Source organism: Gallinula chloropus (assembly GCF_964237585.1).
Source record: "Gallinula chloropus genome assembly, chromosome: 6".
NCBI lineage: Eukaryota > Metazoa > Chordata > Aves > Gruiformes > Rallidae > Gallinula > Gallinula chloropus.
The window spans coordinates 26,182,524-26,200,944 of NC_140091.1; the positions used below are offsets into that span (position 1 = coordinate 26,182,524).

Sequence of the window (18,421 nt, forward strand, 5' to 3'; positions counted from 1 at the left end):
CTTTTAAATTTAACAAAGACATAACAAAACCCACCAACGGGAAACTGGTTTCAGAAATTCAAATGGAAACAATAGTTATTAATGATAACCAGCAGCACACCACAGCAAGGCAGTCACTGATGCCTGCCACCTTTCTGGGGAAGCTCTCTTCAGAGACCATTCTTCCAGAGCTTCTGGTTTCCTGGTGAAAAAAGTATTCTTAGACAAGTTTTCTGTCTGGTTCTAACTCAGTGCCTCCACCTTTTGTGATTGAGGGGGGAAAAAAAAAGGCATTAATCATGTAACCTGGGCCTTGGGCCATGATCACACTCAGGGCTGGGGGCGGGTTCCAGCCATGGCCAGCAGCCTGTGCTTGACCCCAAAGGAACCCACCTGGTGTTCCCGTCACTGCTCCGTAAACCCAGCTGGAGCTACACGTGCACAGGACACTTCACAGGAATCCTCAAGAGACGCAGAGTATCGGAAACAGCCAAGGCACCCTGACCCCAGCATGAGGTGAGGGCTCTGTGCACTGAGAAAGGCCAACACTAGTGTCCACTGTCTGCTGCTGTGCCAACAGCCCCTTAGGGACACCAAGGGTGCACGTGTGACACTGCCTGGCTTCCCAGCCTGCCCCACACTACAGCCACAGTTCTCTTCTGCAGTAAATGTGAGGCATACCAGTGAATTCTCCTCCTGCCAACCAGACCACACCAGTAACCACACCAGTAAAGAAAGGCAACACCACAAGTATCTTGGCTCTGAGAGATTATTTCCTCCTTGGAGCCACTGAGGTCCTGCTGCTGAAGGGCTCCTCCAGCAGCACGAGCTGTGCTGCTCAGGGGAGGGAAGGCTTGCTGGCATGATGCTACAGCCACAGTACCACCACAACGCCTCCCCCACGTCCTTTCAGGCCATCAAGGCACATCCATCATCACCAACAAGTCCCTGTCAGGGACCTGCCACCATCCCTCTCTGCAGCTGCCTTCTCAGGACTGTGAATGTTGCTCCTCTTCTGTGGAGAGTTTCTTCAGCAACGGGTCACACGCCTCCTCCCACCCCAGGGGTACAAAGCAAGCAAGCAGGTGTCCTTTCTTGATACTGTTCTCATTTGGCTGGACAGCAGAGTGTCTGCAACTCCCAGTGTGGGGTTCTCAGGCACTGATGGCTAAGGATAGGAGCGTGGATTCTTCTTACAGGCAAGCAGTCTCATTTCCCCATTTTCCTCTTTGCCAGAAGTTTCCTAGAGGTCAAGCAGGAGGAAGGTAGTACAAGCAGGAGGAAGGATAGTACGAAGTCACTAGTTTAAGTTTTTCCTCTATTGAGAAATCAGAAACTGCATTTTTTAGGCACTGATTGTGTACAGTTTCTGGCTCTCAAACAGGAGCCACTCTTTGCATCCAGCCCAAACCCAGCTTTCTGCGACAGGGGGATTTTCTGCTAGGAAGGAAGAACTGGGGCTGCAGCTAAAAAAGTCCACCTCAGCTGCAGAAGAAAGTCTGGGAAGGTGTGAGGAAATACATGAGCAGTTAAGCTAAGAGATTGGCAATGCACTGCATGTTTGATAGCAAGCACTGTGCTCCAGGTTTCTGCTGCAACAAGAAGCATCTTTCCTGCTCACCAGTCTTGAGGGTGTTGAGGAGGGCTACACTCACATCTCTAGAATCTTCTCCAGCACCTAGATGGAAAGGTTTGGTCAGACTTAAGCCAGATCTGGCAGCTGGAAATGTCTGAAAAATAAGCACAAAGGAATTTATTCCTCCATCCTACACTCCTGGGGCGTGACCCAAGATCAGTTTGGCCATCCTCACCCGAACTCCTGACATGAAGTAATACTGGTGAAGCTCTCGAGCACTTCCCCACACCCAACCCCTTTTCCATGTGGTGGCTAATGTTTTTTCCACTGCAAACCTAGAAGTAGAAGCTAGAAGCCACAGAAGCTCCTAAGCAGCAGCTTCCAGTGCACAGCCCAATTTCTACTGGATTGAAAAGACCGGACACAGTTGTTGCTGTTTGGGACAGGACATGAGAAACTCTGATCGGACACAAGGCAAGAAGCCTTCACTGTCAGCACAGTGACACCTGAATAGGAAGTGCCACTCTGGTCCCACCTCCAGCAGCAGACAGCCCACTCTAACTTTGAGCTTAGTCCTCCTTTCCACAGGGGTGGACAAAGTAGCTTCCAGACTGTCCCTTCCAGCTAAGGCACCCCAGCAGCCTGTGAAGCGCCGCTTCCCCCAGGGCCTCGCGCCTCGTGGGAACGCGCGCCCAGGCCACGTGCCTTCCGGACTCCCATCAGCGAGCCGGGGCTGACGGGATTTCCTCACTCCAGCCTTCACCTGGCAGGTGTCCTAAATAACCCACTTTTTTTTTTTTCGGTGTGGAATAGATGACTCAGCTCTTCAGAGCACGAGGCCGTGCCTGCAGAGCCTCCCCCCAGCACATGCAAACCGGAGGGAGAGGCACTTGGCGGTGCCATGCCTGGTGTTTTGTTTCAGAACTCACTTGTGATGCTGTCAGAGGCTGCGTGCTTTCCTGAGTTCTGAAATCCTCAGAGCTGCCCCAAAGTTTCTAGCAAACAAACTGAATGCTTTCATTTTACACCAGAAGCATAACAATTACCTGGGAAATCCCCCTCCCACACCCCAGAGTCCACACTTTGGTGACTTGATGATCTTACCACACGCAGTTACTTGGGTTCAATGTTGCTTTTAAAAACTGTCATGTAAAAGCCACTGGGGTCAACTTTTAAGCTGAGGCTCACTCTGAACAGCTATGGATGCTTAGACACAGGAAAAAACAGCAGTTGAGAGGAAAGGGACCAAAATAAGTCTCCCACCTCCTCTTTCCCACTCTCCCCTTAAGCACGCCCTGCTATACCTTAAGAGACATGACCTACCAAGAGCACAGCTGCCAGGCCCCACTGCAGGTCTCTGTGGGCACCCTTCCCAGCTTCTTCACAGTCCTAAAACAGTCTAGTGCAGAGAGCCACCAGTACCTGCACAGGCACAGCCACTCGCTCTGCCGAACTCCACAGCACATCCACAGGGGATAAGGGAAAGGCAGGGACACAGCGACAGCTGCACAGCTGCTTGCCACAGCTCTGGCCCAAGATAAACAGTCTTCAGAGTCAAGAAAGTATGTTATTTAAAAAAAAAAAGACAAGATAATTAGCAGGAAACATCAGGCACCTGCACCTTGAGGGCACAGTAGAGAAGGAAGATGCACAGGAAAGGGGAAAGCTGGCAGCTCTCCTATCCAAATACTTGCCAAGCAGAGGAAGACTGGAACAGAGGAGAACCATGAGCTTTCCCTTTTTAACTCCTCAAAGAAAACGGTTTCAGTGTCACTATCTGGAGGCACAGCAAGCCAAGCCATCCTTGATAAGTACCTCCATAGGTGTGGCTAAGAGCCAGGTAACACAGTAATTAAGACATTTCAATGGAACTCTCATAAGCAACCTGATCCCTTCAGCATCCAAGGAGCACACAGCTGACTCCTGAAGACAGATTATCTAAAACAGGTGGAATTCCCCCTTTTACACAGCAATCTGCACAGCTCCCCATGAAGTAACACGAGGCTGCTTTGGTTCCCCCTCCCCCCCACCCCATGAAGTCATCTTGTTCATGCTGGGGATCCAAGGAGCCTGCCACACTAAGGCAGTGAATTGGGACACTTACTTGGGAGTTGCTGTCCCACCTCAGGGATGATTCAAGCTGCCTGCTGGGATGGCTGACTCCTTAGCTGGAGGCAGCCAGGCACAGAGGCAGCCTCCTGACACGAGTCCAACAATTCCTAGAACAACTAACACCAGACAGGGCTGAGTGAAGAACCAGGCTGATAATAAAGTCAGGGTGTGAGTAATTTTCCTGCATATTTTGGTAACTGGCAGAGATTTCTATAACAGCATGCACCTTTGGTTTTGTCACGCAGAACAGTTCAAAGGACAGGCTTGAAACGAACTTTCCCTTCTTGTTTTTTCAGAGCATCTAATCAAAAGTCCCCCTGGTGTGAGACCAATGTCAGCTTACAGAATCGCCCATCTTCCCTTCACAAGAGCCCACCACATTAGTTAAATGAATGGGTAAGGATCCCACTAATTGCAAAAGAGTTGAACAAGGCTCTTGGAGACAGATCTCTGAAGGGAAACTGCCTGGGAGGGGAGGATGAAGCCGTAGATTACCGATGCTCACAAAAGAAAACACAAATATAGCTCATTTAAAACCAACTCTTCATCCTCATTTATTTTTCCTTAAAAAAAAACCCCAAATACCCCAAAACCACAGAGTCTTTGCAAACAAGTCTCTCGTTTCTCCTCTCCAATTCAGTGGGATTGCTGCAAGTGCTTCACAGTGCATGAGTCTGGGGAGGCAGAGAAAGTGCACTGCCAGTCAGTCGTGTTTCCATAGGAAAAGTCGACTCATAACTTACGTCACCCTTGAAACGCTGACACAGGTTTTGAAGCAGCGTCTGAACGCCGAGCCCACGGCCGAGCACGGCGGCCACCCGAGGCCTGCGCTGGCTGCCCAGCCCTAGCAGAGCAGCAGGCCTTCCCTCGCTGCCAGGCGCTGGCGATGGATCTTGTCCTGCTGCAGCTCCTCGTGGTTCGGATGCCAGAGCTTCATGACAACCCTCTCGATGTTCAGAGCGTAGACGGTGTGCGCAGGAATGACCTCCCTGTGCACCTGGGGGCACGCGTTAGGAAACGGGTTTTGTGCCTTCACACAGGTTTCTCCTTCCTGCCCATGCAAGAACCCCCCCACCCCTCTCTGCTACAGGCTGAGCAGAGCAGGAACACACACTGTCACACACACTGTCACACACAGAGCTGCATCTTGCCAGCACCGCCACACTGCCAGCGCGGAAGACCCGCCTGCTTGCACTGTCTTGTAAAGGAGTGGCATGGTAAGGAGAGAGTCATTTTGCTCTTCTGATGAAGCATTGTCATAAAAATCTTACAGACAATTCTATCTGACTAAACACACGAGATGAACGGTTGGTTACAGCTCTTACAAAAAACGGTCTGCCTCCACAACCTTGAGACAAAATCCCAAGGTCTGTTCACAATAGCAGAGATCAAGGGGGAATTCCTCACAGCTAATTTTAGACATTTAAAGTAGTCTGAATGTCCCCAGAGCGGGAGGGAGCCAGAGGCACGCACAGCCACAGGAAAATTCATCCAGCCTACCTTTGGCACCTCCCCAGCATTGGGGAGTCCCCATGCCAGGGCCAGGCATTCCTCCAGGTGCCCAGGGTGGAACATGAGTAAGGACAGGCATGCCAGGCAAGTCACCTTGCTGCACTGCTGTCAGAATCTCAGTCTGGCTCAGTTCTGATCTAATTGCCACGCTCCTGCTACAGAGGAAGAGTTTACCCTTCTTATAGCTACATAAGGAGAGGCAAGGATTTCCTCATCAACTCTGACCACGGGGAATGGAACAGGCATTAAACCATGGGCTGACTGGATGTTAACCATCACCTAGTAGGAGGCAGTCAAAGCCACAGGGCCATAAATTTGAGAAGTAAAGACGACAATGGACTGTCAGAGATGAAATCAAATCCCTCTCCATGCATGCAAACCAAATCTGAGACTGGTAGCTAGTACTCAGGACAGCACTGCGGCATGGGACAGTGTCACATGAGGAGCTTACCTGCAGTGCCTCAAAAAGGTCATACATGTTCACTGGTGGCAGGGATGCTGGTAAGGTGTCTCCAGAGCACGCGAGGAGTAGAGCTGCCTGCTGCTCAGCATCGTCAGGCGGGGGCTGGGGAGCAAGACTCTGACCGGCAGAAGGTGCCGCACAGGTGGGAGGGCTGCAGACAGAGCAGGCAATAAAACTTTCCAGTCAAGAAGACAGCACCAGGGTTTGTTTTTCTGTACCAGTTGACCTTAACCCTCAAGTACATAAAGTTATTTCAGCTGTAATTAACATCTCTTTACAATTCCAGTTTGATAAAAATAGCACAACACAATCCTCAATGTGCTTCAAGCCTGCTCTGTAACTGATCTCTGCTGGGCAGCTTATGATTCACAGCCAATCCTTTTTACACAGGGTAGAAACGAAGGCACCCAGAACAATAAATTGAAAGACATTAGCTGTTAAGAGTTGTTTGGAGCAGATTGCATTTGTAATGCTATAATCAAATCTTTAAACACCCACGACCTCCTGTCAACTGCTAGAAGCTGTCCTGGACAAACAGACCTGCCTTCTCGTATACACATGCTGCCAGATGTGCAGCACAAACTGTTTGATGTTGAGCCTCTGGAAAACAAGATTATCTTGAAGCTGTGCTAACCAAAAAGGCCTGCCAGGGCACCATAACTATGTCTGGGTGCAGGAAGTGACACAGTGGCAGCGTCCCATAGGTCTTCACTGACATTTCATTCCTGTGACACAAGAGCAGTGCTTCCACAAAGGCAGGGCTCTGCTGCCCAAGGGCAGTTCAGCCAACAGCAGCAAAATTCCTGCATCACTCACTACAGCTTCCAAAGAGCAACGATCACCAAAGGCATTCAGAGAGGGTCAGGGACACCTTCTTAAAACTGATGGACAAGCACGGGCAAGGAAGAGAGAATCACCCCTGTCCTAAACTCCGCTGTTGAGAAATCCCCAAATTCTCCCTCTGTGCCGATACCTTCCTAGTGAGTGAAAGCTGAACACCATTATTAACAAGTTCTACGAAGAAAACGATGAAACCCGACTACGGGGGTAACTTCAGGACTGTAAAATTGTATCTGAGATCAGCAACATGCCAGGAGCTCCTTACCACTCAATTAAGTTGTTATAAGCAACAACGCTGTTCTTCAGGTAGGGCTGTGGGTTAACGTTGCTTCCGAAGGCGTACTTGAAATGGCCATCCCTCAGGCGATAGGCTTTCCGCCGGGATATCACGGAGGTCAGGATGTCCTTAAGATGGTTCTGCAACGACAAGCAGTCTTAGGACACGGTGCCAGTTTACTCGCCCTACCGAGCCACAGCTATGAGAAGCGCCTCACCAGTTGGCAAGACAGAAGCAGTGCTGCTATGACCATACGCGATGTGCTGCTTCAAATGTCAAAGAGGTTTCTTAAATGCTAGGAAATTCCCAACCTCTGATCCCTTTGATAAAGTTAAGATTTCATAAATGACACCAGACCTTGCACTTGTACCGAAAGAGTGGCCCTAAAACTAGTGAAAAGCCACTCCTCTTTTTCAGAGTGTAGAGCTGCCTGGAAAGTGCTGGAGAAGCAACTGTCTGGGAAAAAAACCAACCACCAAGGCAACAACTGCTTCCAAATTTGGCCTTGCTCCCAGGCGGGGAATTCAGGTTGGCCTCTACATCGTGACTCCGGAGAGTGGAATTCAGGTTGGCCTCCACATCATGACTCCAGAGAGCATCCAAGTAACAAGCAGCATCATTCCTGGGATGCGTCTGGTAACGCACCAGCCATGGCCAGAGACAGCAGCAGGCACTTCACTTGCAGACATTCCTTGACTCTGTCACTCCACTCCCAAGCCAGACACTTGCCCCTGCAACGCATTATTTTTCTACAGAACTGTTTAAACTACAGCTCCTGTTCTGTTGCTGATCGTAAGTCATCAGAACAGCATTTTCCAAAACAGCTACTTCAGCAAGTCTGGAGCTCTTTCTATGCAAGTAGCTATTAATTAAAAGCAATTAAAGCACTTTAAAGTACTTAACACTTGCAGGCAGAAATCCAAAACTCCCCATCTATGACGCCACAAGTCTGGAAGCCCTTTGATTCTCATCTCACTCCTCCCAAGGCAAACAGGCCATTAGAGAGGCGGGTTTCCTCTCCCCACAGAGGGACACTTCCCCTCAGCACACGGAGCCTTTTGTCCCCGGTGTAACAAGACCACCAGCGCGGCCCAGCCTCACCTCCACAGCATACACCACCGCGGTCACCGCCTCCTCTGTGACATTGTCTAGCCCGTGCTCATACGCGGTTACGATCATCCTTCCTTCTAACTGGCCACGTGTAGGAAGCATCATGGTATGAGAACACAGCTTCAAGTCGTCATCCTCCTGAGGATCCTTTGCCACAAACTGCTGGGCTCCAGAGAGGGGATTCTGAGGCTGGAACCGGTGCTGTTACAAACACAATATTGAAGCGTAAGATGACAGCCAGACCCTTTGGTTTATCTAGCCAAACATCCCCTCTCCAGGCAGAGAACAAACACCTATGACAACATATCACAGTAGGACAAGCAGAGCAACACCTCACCTGAGGACACTCTCCCAACAATTTGCATCTGCTATTTCTAAGCTGGTGTTGGTGTCCTTTTATTAATTAGACAGCCTGGGAACCTGCAAGAAATTCTACAGCGTTACAATGCACTGAACAAAGGGTCATGTCCTGTGGTCAGGTCTGTACTTCCCACCTGCTAGACAGACAATCTGATTCTCCTGCAAGTCTCAAACACAGTCATTGTCCCTCTAATCTGTTCACACTATCCAGGCCAGTGATGATTTTATGGACTTTCACATCTCAGTCACCTCCTCCTATGCTGAAGGGTTCCTGTCTATTTAGTCATTCCTTGTACAGAAGGCTGTACTTTCACTCACTAACTGTACATGATCCTAAGCTGATGCAATTCCCAAGCAATTCTTTTATTTCTTTAAAGCTTTATATGCAAAAACTTAGCCAAATTCCAGTTCTGAATTTCATGCCCTAGCCTCCCCATGTGCTTTCAATGCACTGAGCTGAGCTGTGTTACTGCAGTCACTGATTCTGAGGTGGATTATGACTGTTTTTCAGAACTGATTCAGCTATTTGGAAAAAACCAACAACCGTCACAGAACAGGAATTCATACCAGAATGTATTAGTGCCCATTTCCCAGGGCACAAGTTTTCCAGAACAATACCCTTGATGCCCTGGTGTCTCAAGCTCTAAGTGCCTAAAGTGACTCCCAGAAGTCTCAGTCCCCAGGTAAAGTGGGGGGAGCGGGGGGGGGGGGGGGGGGGGGAAGGCAGACAGCAGCAATAACAAATCCTTGGGCCCAGACATGCACTTGGCCCAGCCCCAAACACACAAGGGAATAACTTAGCCCTGGCTCATATACTGCCACAACTCTCCATGCCACAAACCTGATGATTCTGAAAGACTGCCACAAGACTCTTACAGGGCAACAAGACAAACACATACTTTAAATATAAACAATGAATATACAGCAAAGTGGATTTCTCATATCTTTGTTTCTGGAGAGGAAGGGGGTTGCTTTATTCAAAGGACAGTGTGGCATTTAACTCAGAGTGAAAAACCAATCCACCCACTACTGATGTGAAAGCAGGTTTCCCTCCCCGTAATTCTGAAGATTTATGCTTTCATTACAGGAAAGCTGCATGCCTGTATACCCCCCCCCCCCCCAAAAAAAAAAGAAAGAACCTTCAAAATGTAAGCAACTGGGGAGGAATGCTTTTTGGGAGAGCAGAAGCCAGTTGGAATGGACCCACAGTCAGTCATTCACAGCTGTTACCCTGACCAATGAGGCAACATCAGGAAATATCAAGGCACTTCAAGTTCACACTGCTCGGGAATTCTAGTAACAGGCAAGGCCATTAACCAAAACATACAATTCATACAGTACTTGCTACCAAGCATTCCAGGAACACGTGTATAAACACACACTAGAAACATGGTGTAACATAAGGGTATCAGAGTAAACCAAATGCCAAGGTTTCTATGTCACTACTCACTACTGAGAAGTTATGGTGAAGTTTTAAAAACAACAAGCAGCAGCGTGGACTGCCCTCAGAATTCAGGCTGCAGCTGGGAATGCAGCAAAGTATTTCAGCAGTTTAATACAAGGAGCCTTCAGCCAGACTCACAACCCCTTGAAACACCAGGCTACAGCACACACCCCGTGCCTGACCGCAGCCCCCAGAAGTGGGGTTCACGCTGCCATGAGCCAAGCTAACCTCTCGCAGCGCAGGAGCGGGAGGTGTCACACCCCCACCTTTCTCCCCCATCCCCAGGCCCCTTTTCTGTGCCCTGGCTTTGGCATTCATCCAGCTGCAAGGAATGCTGATCCAGCTGAATAACACAGCAAGAAAGACTTGGGGTGTGGGGTCCCTTTGTGTTTCATAGCTTTTTGTGCCTTATCATGGTCTGGTTCAGTTCTCTGACAAGCCTGGCTCAGCAAGAGACAGACAGTCTCTGTTAATTCACACTGTTAACTCAGTTCAGTCTGAACAGTCTTACCAACTCCTATCCCATCCCAATCCTCTTTTACACCAGCACCCCTGGCACTGGTCTGACAGCACAGAAGCAGTTGCTGAACATGCACACGACAGTGTCAGAGGGACATACAGACCCTTCACTGCAAAGTGAACTGCACCTTGCATGTTCCACGGCCACCTGCCCGAAGACAGCATCTCTGCAAAGCACTTCCAGTTCTGAAACAACCTGACCCTCTGAAAAAACCCCAAACATTCCACCCATGGTACAACTAACACGCTGTCCTGCTGAGGGATCACAATCATGGAATTCTGCCTGCCTGAACAAATAGGAAGTTACTTTTGCTTCAAGAATTTGGTAAATGTGTGAGTGGGTTCCTGCGATAAAGCTTTTGCAACTCTGACATTGATGTATACTTCCATGGATTTTCCAGTGCCTGAGAGATGGGTCAGACCTCTCCCTTCAGAGGCTGCTGTCTCCCCTCCCGCCCCAGGCAAGAACTCAAAGCAAATATGACATAAATCATCACATGTGACAACCCTGGCAGTAACAAAGCCTGTGTGCTGTGCAGAGCTCCTCACCCCTCACAGGATGTCAGAGAGCCACGACCATTTGACTGTGACACTTACATCGAACTTCTGTCGAACTGAAGATATCTTTTTCTTCCCTTTGGGCTTTCCAGGTTTTGTTGCAGAGCCACCCGGCCACGGCAGAGATCCAGCACCTTCTACAAACAGAAAAGAAACAAGACACAACACACTCTTGACAGGTATTGCTTAGTGCCAGGATGGAACTGTCCAAGCAGAAAAACCCCTAATGCTTAAGCCCTGCTAAGCCTTAAACCAAAACCAAAATCCACGGCCCAGCAGAAGGGCTTCTCTGGGGAGAATGCTTTTGGCAGCCTTCCCCTTCCTTTGTCAGTTTTCTGCCAGTTCAACTCCCCCATGACCCTCTACTTAAGCAGAAATTTCTGTCCACAAACTCACAGCAGATAGAGATGAGCACAGCCTGCAAGGAAAGCCACAAGGAAGGAACGAGGTATTTGTTCCAGCGGGAAGATGACAGGAGCTTGCCTGGAAGGGGGATTATCCTCCCCACTAACTTCTGGATCAGGTCAGATGCTAATCAGATCTGCTACCAGCAGGATCAAGCTACTTATTACATCTGGCTTTACAGTCCCCCATCAGCTTTAGCAAGTTTTGTCTCAGATTCCTGTTAAACATCTTGGCTGATCATTCCCATTTCACTGAGAGGGAAGCAGCACAAAAGCTGCTGAGCCCCAGTGCAGGGCATCACCACCACCAGCAGTGAGCTTGGCCCCGACCAGAGCTGGCAAGCAGCTGAAACAGATTGCTGTGGAGCATCAACACCGAACTCATTTGGTCACATCACCTTAAGCAGGCTGCCAAAGCCCACTGTATGCTGTTTGACACCTACAGCAGGCCAAATCACAGCCTGGTGGTCACACAGCTGTCAGCAAGGCCAGCCTAGCAGATTTCCTGCTGACAGGTTTACAGGATCCATGCACAACTCCTCCAGGCACGCTGCGATTGAAGACAACAGCTCATTGGATGAGTATTCGCCTGCCGACAGTGAAGTACAACCAAAGGCTGGACAGCCCTCTTGTGGCTACAGAGGCAGGCTCTGCTTTGCACCACCAGTACCCTCCTCTCTTGGTTTTGTGCAGCAAGCAAACACCCTTGGGAGCAGAGCACGGCCCGTGGTGGGGTCCCTACCTACCTCCAGGGAGCTTGGGCAGCTCAGCTCTGAAGGTACTTCAGCTGCCTCCAAAGCAGAGGCTGGAGCTCTGCTGACAGCACAGGCACATCTCAGATGCTCCCTGGCCACACCTGAGCCAGCGTTTGCCGTTTCCTCCAGACACAGACAAGGAGTGACAGCAACCATCCCACAACACTGTGAGCCTCAGGCACATTCACAATCAGGTCTGGTTCTCTCTTGTCACCTGCTCAACACCAGCTTCACACCAAATGGCATGTTTACATCCAGCTCTCACAGCTACACTTAGTTTGCCACAATCAGGAATTCAGATACAGTTACACTACAGCCCTGTTTGTAGGGAATGGGGCTGGCTGGAAGTCCTTGGCTATGTGGAGCTTCCCACAACCGTGGCTGAAGCACAAGTACAACTTGTGCTTGTGTTTCCTGCCATGAAAAACACCTTCTAAAATATGGAGTTAAGGATCAGGCTAAACCATAGGATTCAGGTCAAGTTTTTAATCAGTCAGCTGCTAAGAAGGGGTTAGCAACAACCTACACAAAGATCCCTATTTAAAAAGTTACCTAAAAAGTTTAGTGCCATCCTATTAGTGAGGTGAAGACCAATAACCTACAACAAACCCTGCTGTCAGAATCTACTGTTCAGTTATAGGAGATTAAAATAAAATAAATAAGCCCTTAAAAAATCATCAAGCAGTAGAGGCCTTGATGAAGAGGTGGGGGAAAATACCATGGACAGTCATCTCAAGGACCACTCCTGCCCCTCACTGAGAACTCAGTACTTCCATCTTAAGTCCTATCAAAATAGCACCACTTCTCTCACAAGGTGTTTTTGCTCTTTACAGAGGAGTCCTTTCTTCCTCCTCTGGGTCAGACCCCTTCTAGGCAGGGGGGGATTAGGTGTGTTTGGGACAGACACCGAAGTTGCTTGGCCTGACTCAAAGCTTTCATTGAAAGCACAGCCCTCCAGCTCCCAATGTCACTCCAGCCCAGGCCCTTCCTCCTGGCCAGAAGTCTCACACAGCTCCTTTGAAGCCTCACTGACCAAAGCATCCATGGCTAGCTGTGAGACCAGGTGGCAGAGACACAAGCAGCAGAACGGATGGAGGCAGAAATGTGAAACACAACCCTTTCATCTGACACCGTAACGCAGGTGAAGAGGTCAGAGCAGAGCCTGAATGTTTTACAGGTCTCTCTAAAACAACATGGTAACATTCAAAATAAATGGCAACTAAATTGCTAGGCTTTGAGAGTGGATCTGAAAGATACAACTGAACTGAATCTCAATCTGCACATTTAACAATAATTTCAGCAGACTCAGCTTATTATCTCACCTCTTCCTTGTTCTATCTCCTATTCCCCATCACATGAGCACAGGGCAAATATATATAATTAAATTTTTTTTGGCTCCTTTTCCAGGCTTCCAAATTACCAACCCTGACTTCCACTAGATGAGGAAAGTGAAATTTCCCTCTGGTATTCTAACAAAACCAGTACTTGTCTTCCTGGCCACAAGTGACAAGGCTGGGTTGATTCACCGACATTTGTGAAGTGGCTGCAGGTATGTCAGTGGCTTTTATTCAACCTTGCTAGCAAGCAAATTACACATCCACAAGCCACAGCAGTGGATGTTCATTCACCTTTAAATACAAGCAATACATAAGAATGCTTTCCCAAAAGCTGCCACATCTCTGCAGTGATGGCTCTGGCCAGTCCAGGCAGTGCTTTAGGTTTTCCTGACATGCTGCACCAGCACTGTGCCAGAGGAAAGGACAAAGACACAGAGAAAAGCACCCAGGCACAGGAAACACTCACGTTCCTGCTCTTGTTTGTTTCACCTTCAGCTGCTTAGTTGTTTTGTTGGCATTTCTTTTATCAAATCTTTGTGCAGGGACAAGATTTTCATCAAAAAAAAATATTCTGATGACCCACCTCTGTCATCAGCTCACACTTCAGTGTTCTTCCCTTCCCAGCTCTCTGGAGAGAAGTGGAACAGGAGCAACCTGAGCCTGTCTCACAGCTGGCAACCCTTGAAGCAAAAGCCTGTGAGAAACCCCAATATAACAAAACCCTCACACTGCCCCAGCAAGAGTCCTAATCCACTAGACCACCTCTTAGTCGGCTCCAGATTACTGGTAAATAAACTAAATCCTTACATCCCTAACTCAGGTGTTTGCAGCTGTCTCAGTCACACTGTTAACATTCAGCCAAAGAGGGAGGTGAGATGTGCTCACTCAAGAAACCTCACAAACTGGATGGCTCCCAGCCACCCCAGGAGCCAGGCACACTCACTGTGCAAGCCCACTCCAGGTAAGGAGGGCTTTAAACTGGAGTTGTTCTCAATGGAATTTTTCCTGGGGGGAGAAAAACCCCAGAAAATTCAGAAAAGCACTTTTGAAAATACTGTTAGAAAGAGAGTACCAACAAAACCAGTTTCCTCATAGTTGTGTCCCACACCACTCAGGCCAGCACAGCCAACCCAAAGTCACCAGTAAGGCACACTTACACAGGGTATTTTAGTTACAGGTGGGTGTCACTCCAGGGTTTATGGGCATCTTTACAAGAGAGTGATCACAGGGAACAGCTTCAGGCATTTTCAGGATTTGTAGGATCCCTTAGTGGGAGCTGAGCAGGATTTAAAGCAGCTGGTCATTCCTCACATCAGAATAGACACGAACTTCCCTCCCTTTCCACCACCAACCCTAAACATTCCATGCCACACAGGCTGCTGAACCAGGATCTGATGTTTGCCTGACCAACAGCCTAAGCAGGTCGGGGTGGTGGGGGGAACAAAGTGTTCCCACAAAGGGTCCCATTCACCCAGCACTCCCCTGCCAGCCCAGGTGTAACCAGAGCAGCAAGATCTGGATCAGGTGGGTTTGCTTGCCTGGTTCAACAAGCATTCTTTAAAAATACCTCCTCCCCCAAGGTTTCCTATTCCAAATGCCAAACAACAAGTGCACTTTTAAACACTGACCACACAACATATTTTTTTTTAATACAAACCTTTTTACAGATGGTTCTTTCCCCCTTGTCTGTCACGCAGAGGTGGAAAGAACACGCGCCAGTAACCCTGCGATGGCGTGCCAAGGGCACCAAGCACACTTCTTCAGAGTTACTTGTTTCCACGAGTCATCAAGTAAACACCTTCTACCCAAAACACAGTGGCAGAGACAAAAATCTGATAGATTTCCACTCCTACAGGGAGGGGGGGAGGGAAAACCCAAGAAAAACTGGCAGGTGTCAGGCTGGCATCTAAGGGGAGAAAAAGAAATCTAGATTTAGCATCTCGTATCCTGCTCACGCTCGTTTTTCTGGGCTTGTGTGTACAGTGCACTGTGCCACACAAGACAGATTGGCAAGTAAAATGTACTTGTAATAGATCTACCAGGCAGTGGCCCAGAAAGAGGTATCTCAGCACAGATTAGCTCCCAAATCCTGGGAGACTACATTGGTCTGAGGAAAGCAAAACAGAGATCCCAAAAGGGACCAGCAGAGCACTAACTTGTGTCTTTAAGAACACACTCATCACTGGACTGGTGTGTTTCAAGCTGGCTTGTGCAGGTCTGTGGATCAGAGCCAACAAAAGCCTGCCTGAAAGCACTGAAGCTGCCTATCTGGTCAGCTAGCACTCCCTTAAACACCATCACTAATCTGCTAAAGTACTACAAATTAGGGTTCTTCAAAGGCTCTTAAGGAGAGTAAGCTCAATGGGGGAAGAGGGAAAGTCCTTGCAAGGACTGAAGTGAAAAAGGTCAGTCAGGCAGGAAGTAACAAGCATTGGAAAGGAGCACCACACTGCTTTGTGTGAGGCTGGTAGGCTTCACACATCCCTAGACAGCCTTGGAAAGGGGGTTCTGGGGAGCTGGTAGAGTTTGCTGACAGATCTGAGGTATTGAAGCCAGGGAAGACAAAGCCTGACCAGGCAGCTACAGAAGAGCTGCACAAAACTAAGTGCCTGGAGAAACAAATTAAATTCAGTACAGTTTAGTACAGAGCAGTGCACACAGGAATAACCCAGCCCAGCTTCAGTCACACAGCAACAGGCTCTAACTGTCACTCAGAAGCAAGACATCTGGGCTACAACCTAAAACACACACACCAGCTCAGTGCCAAGAGAACAGGCACACTCCCTCCCTCCCTGTTCAGACTCTCATACTTCAGGTATCACTCAGAGTAACCACTGTTCCTGTACTTTCTTTTTGTAGTCCAGCTGAAAGTACATGAAACCAGCAGCAAGATTTAGATACAAGTCTTCTCAATCACATGAGTACAGACCACTAAAGAGGACCAGTCTAGGGCACAAAAGGTGTCTCTGAAGTGTGAGAGGAAACAAAGCAGGTCTGGAGGTGGGGGAGGTTAGCACGCAATTAGCACAGCTGCAACAGCTAAGGACAGGCTACCACACAAAAAGCTGTGGGTATCCCTAAGCTTTGCATTTTTTCCCTCCTGCAGCTACACCAGGTACTCTAATAACAGACACTCCCCCCCTCAAAAAAACTCATCTCAGGTCTCAGCCCATCAGAGCTACAATTTTCTCTCCCGTACTATGCAGCAGTTTCATATCTCTAATTGCCTATCAGATCTCTGGCTTGAGAGCTCTTTTGAAGACAAACAAAAGGTCTTACAGCTCTGACAACAGCTATTCTAAATGCTTACAAATGTAAAAGGCTAACTATCTCCAGAAGGGTGAGTTAATTGGCCACAGCTCCATCAAGCTTCACAGCAAGCATTTTTTTATCAGATACATAATTGAATTCAACATCAGTCAGGACAATCCAGCTCCTCAAAATGATCTCCCCAGCAAAGAACACAGATCATTGCTCAGCTCAGAAGAGAAATGAAGTAGTAAGCAAAGCACATCAAAGACAAGGCAGCATCCCCCTTTACACTTCAGCTTGCAGTACACACCCAACCCAGAAGCCAACCAAGTTTATCACACACACAGCAACCCAGTATCAGCCTCCAATCAAGCACACACAGTTAATTGTGAGAGCATCTCTGCTGAACTCAGTTGGATGACTACCTGGCTAGCCTTTTGCCTGTGTGGCAAAAAAACCCCCTGTGAATATTAAGGCTCAGAACACCTGAGTGCCTCACACACAACCCAAACACACACGTGGCAACATGTTACCACCCAACTGCTTTACATAAAGCTTCTGGGGACTCACCTGGTGCAGAAACCAAGATCTGGCATCGGGTAAGAATAGCCAAGAGGAAGTCGTTGTGAGAGTGGACTGCATAAAGACAGACAGTTCATTAGCCACACAGCAGTGCACAGAGGCACCTCCCTCACAGCCACCTTAAAACAGCTCACCACCCCCCTCCACAGCCATGTCTTCTCCATGTGCTCAGCTACACAGGCACAGCTTTCAATTTAAGTTCTTCTGAGTTGTCATTTACTAGATCTAGAATCTGCTACCACCACACTAGCAGAAAGGACACTTCCTAAGCAGAATCGGAAGGTTACAGGATCCTCTTTAACCTTCAAGTCCCCACATCAACCAACTCCCTGCCCTTCCCCACAAGGATCATCAACATGGCACTCTGGAGGCACCCCAGTAGCCTCAAAGCCCAATGCTTGCAGACCTGCACAGAGGCAAGGGCAGAGGCACTCCTTCAGTGCTCCAATCTGCCACCTGGAAAGGCCAGGAAGGGGATCCACCTGCTCCAAATCAGCTAAGTAAATCTAGGGGATCTCTCCCTTACTTCAGCCACAACACCAGTTCAGTCCCAACCAAAGAGACAGCCCTGAACAGCATGGAAAGGACCAGGTCTTTACAAAGATATAAGAGTACACCTCATTGGTCACTAGAACAGTATATTTTACCTTTTTACCGTATTTATACAAGACCAAAACACCTGTCAGTGTTGGGGCTACAAAGGGACTTCCCCCTGCAGACTAGGGCGCCTCACACCTTTTTAACTCCACGTCCCTGGAGTTAAAAACTCACGGCCATTCCTACTTCCCTCACAGCAACTTCCTGCTTCAGGAAGAAACATGCACGGTGGGTGGGGGAGGGGAGAGGGCGGGGTGAGGAGCTCCCCCTAGGCCTGCCAGGGGCAAGGCAGCACAAGGAACAGCAGGAACACAAACAAAGAGCGCCCTTTTACCGTTATCCTGCGTGAGAAGCCTGCGCGCTTCCAAGTCGAACTCCTCCTTGCTGATCTTTTGCTTGAACCACAGCTTCAAGTTAGCCCAGTACCTAGGGGAGAGCCGGGAAGGTGCGGACACCAAACGAAAAGCGCCGGTCACACCCCCACCGCTTTCCCCCGGCAGGGCCCGAGGCCAGGCCCGCGCCGAGGTGCCCCCGCAGCCGCGGCACAGCGCCCGGGCCGGGCCCGGCCAACGCCAACCCCGCGGGACGCCCCCGCCGCACTCACTGCTTCACGTTCTCCCCCAGCGCCTCGCTCAGGCTCTTCTTGGCCGCCTCCAGCTCGCTCACGTACGTCGCCATCACCGGGGGGAGCGAGGCGGCAGCGCCAGGCCCGACCCGCCACCTTCCCCCACCAGCCCGCAAAAC

General features: G+C 49.2%; 1 protein-coding gene and 1 long non-coding RNA gene across 2 annotated transcripts in view; one reads left to right on the forward strand and one right to left on the reverse strand.

Moving 5' to 3' along the window:
- The window catches only part of LOC311193175, a 156,421-nt gene extending 152,233 nt beyond the window's left edge, over window positions 1-4,188 (forward strand). Inside the window, exon 4 of the long non-coding RNA XR_014617374.1 lies at window positions 3,964-4,188. This is a non-coding gene — a long non-coding RNA (uncharacterized lncRNA). The remainder of the gene's footprint in view (window positions 1-3,963) is intronic.
- Window positions 4,189-4,209: 21 nt separating this feature from the next.
- Window positions 4,210-18,390, reverse strand: TADA1 (transcriptional adaptor 1). The gene is made up of 8 exons (XM_084265908.1): window positions 18,282-18,390; window positions 18,012-18,103; window positions 17,069-17,134; window positions 10,790-10,887; window positions 7,861-8,070; window positions 6,748-6,899; window positions 5,631-5,793; window positions 4,210-4,664 (listed from the first exon to the last, which is right to left on the reverse strand). The coding sequence occupies exons 1-8, from the start codon at window positions 18,353-18,355 to the stop codon at window positions 4,512-4,514; spliced, it is 1,008 nt and encodes a 335-aa protein (XP_084122034.1). The 5' UTR covers window positions 18,356-18,390; the 3' UTR covers window positions 4,210-4,511.
- Window positions 18,391-18,421: the final 31 nt, after the last annotated feature.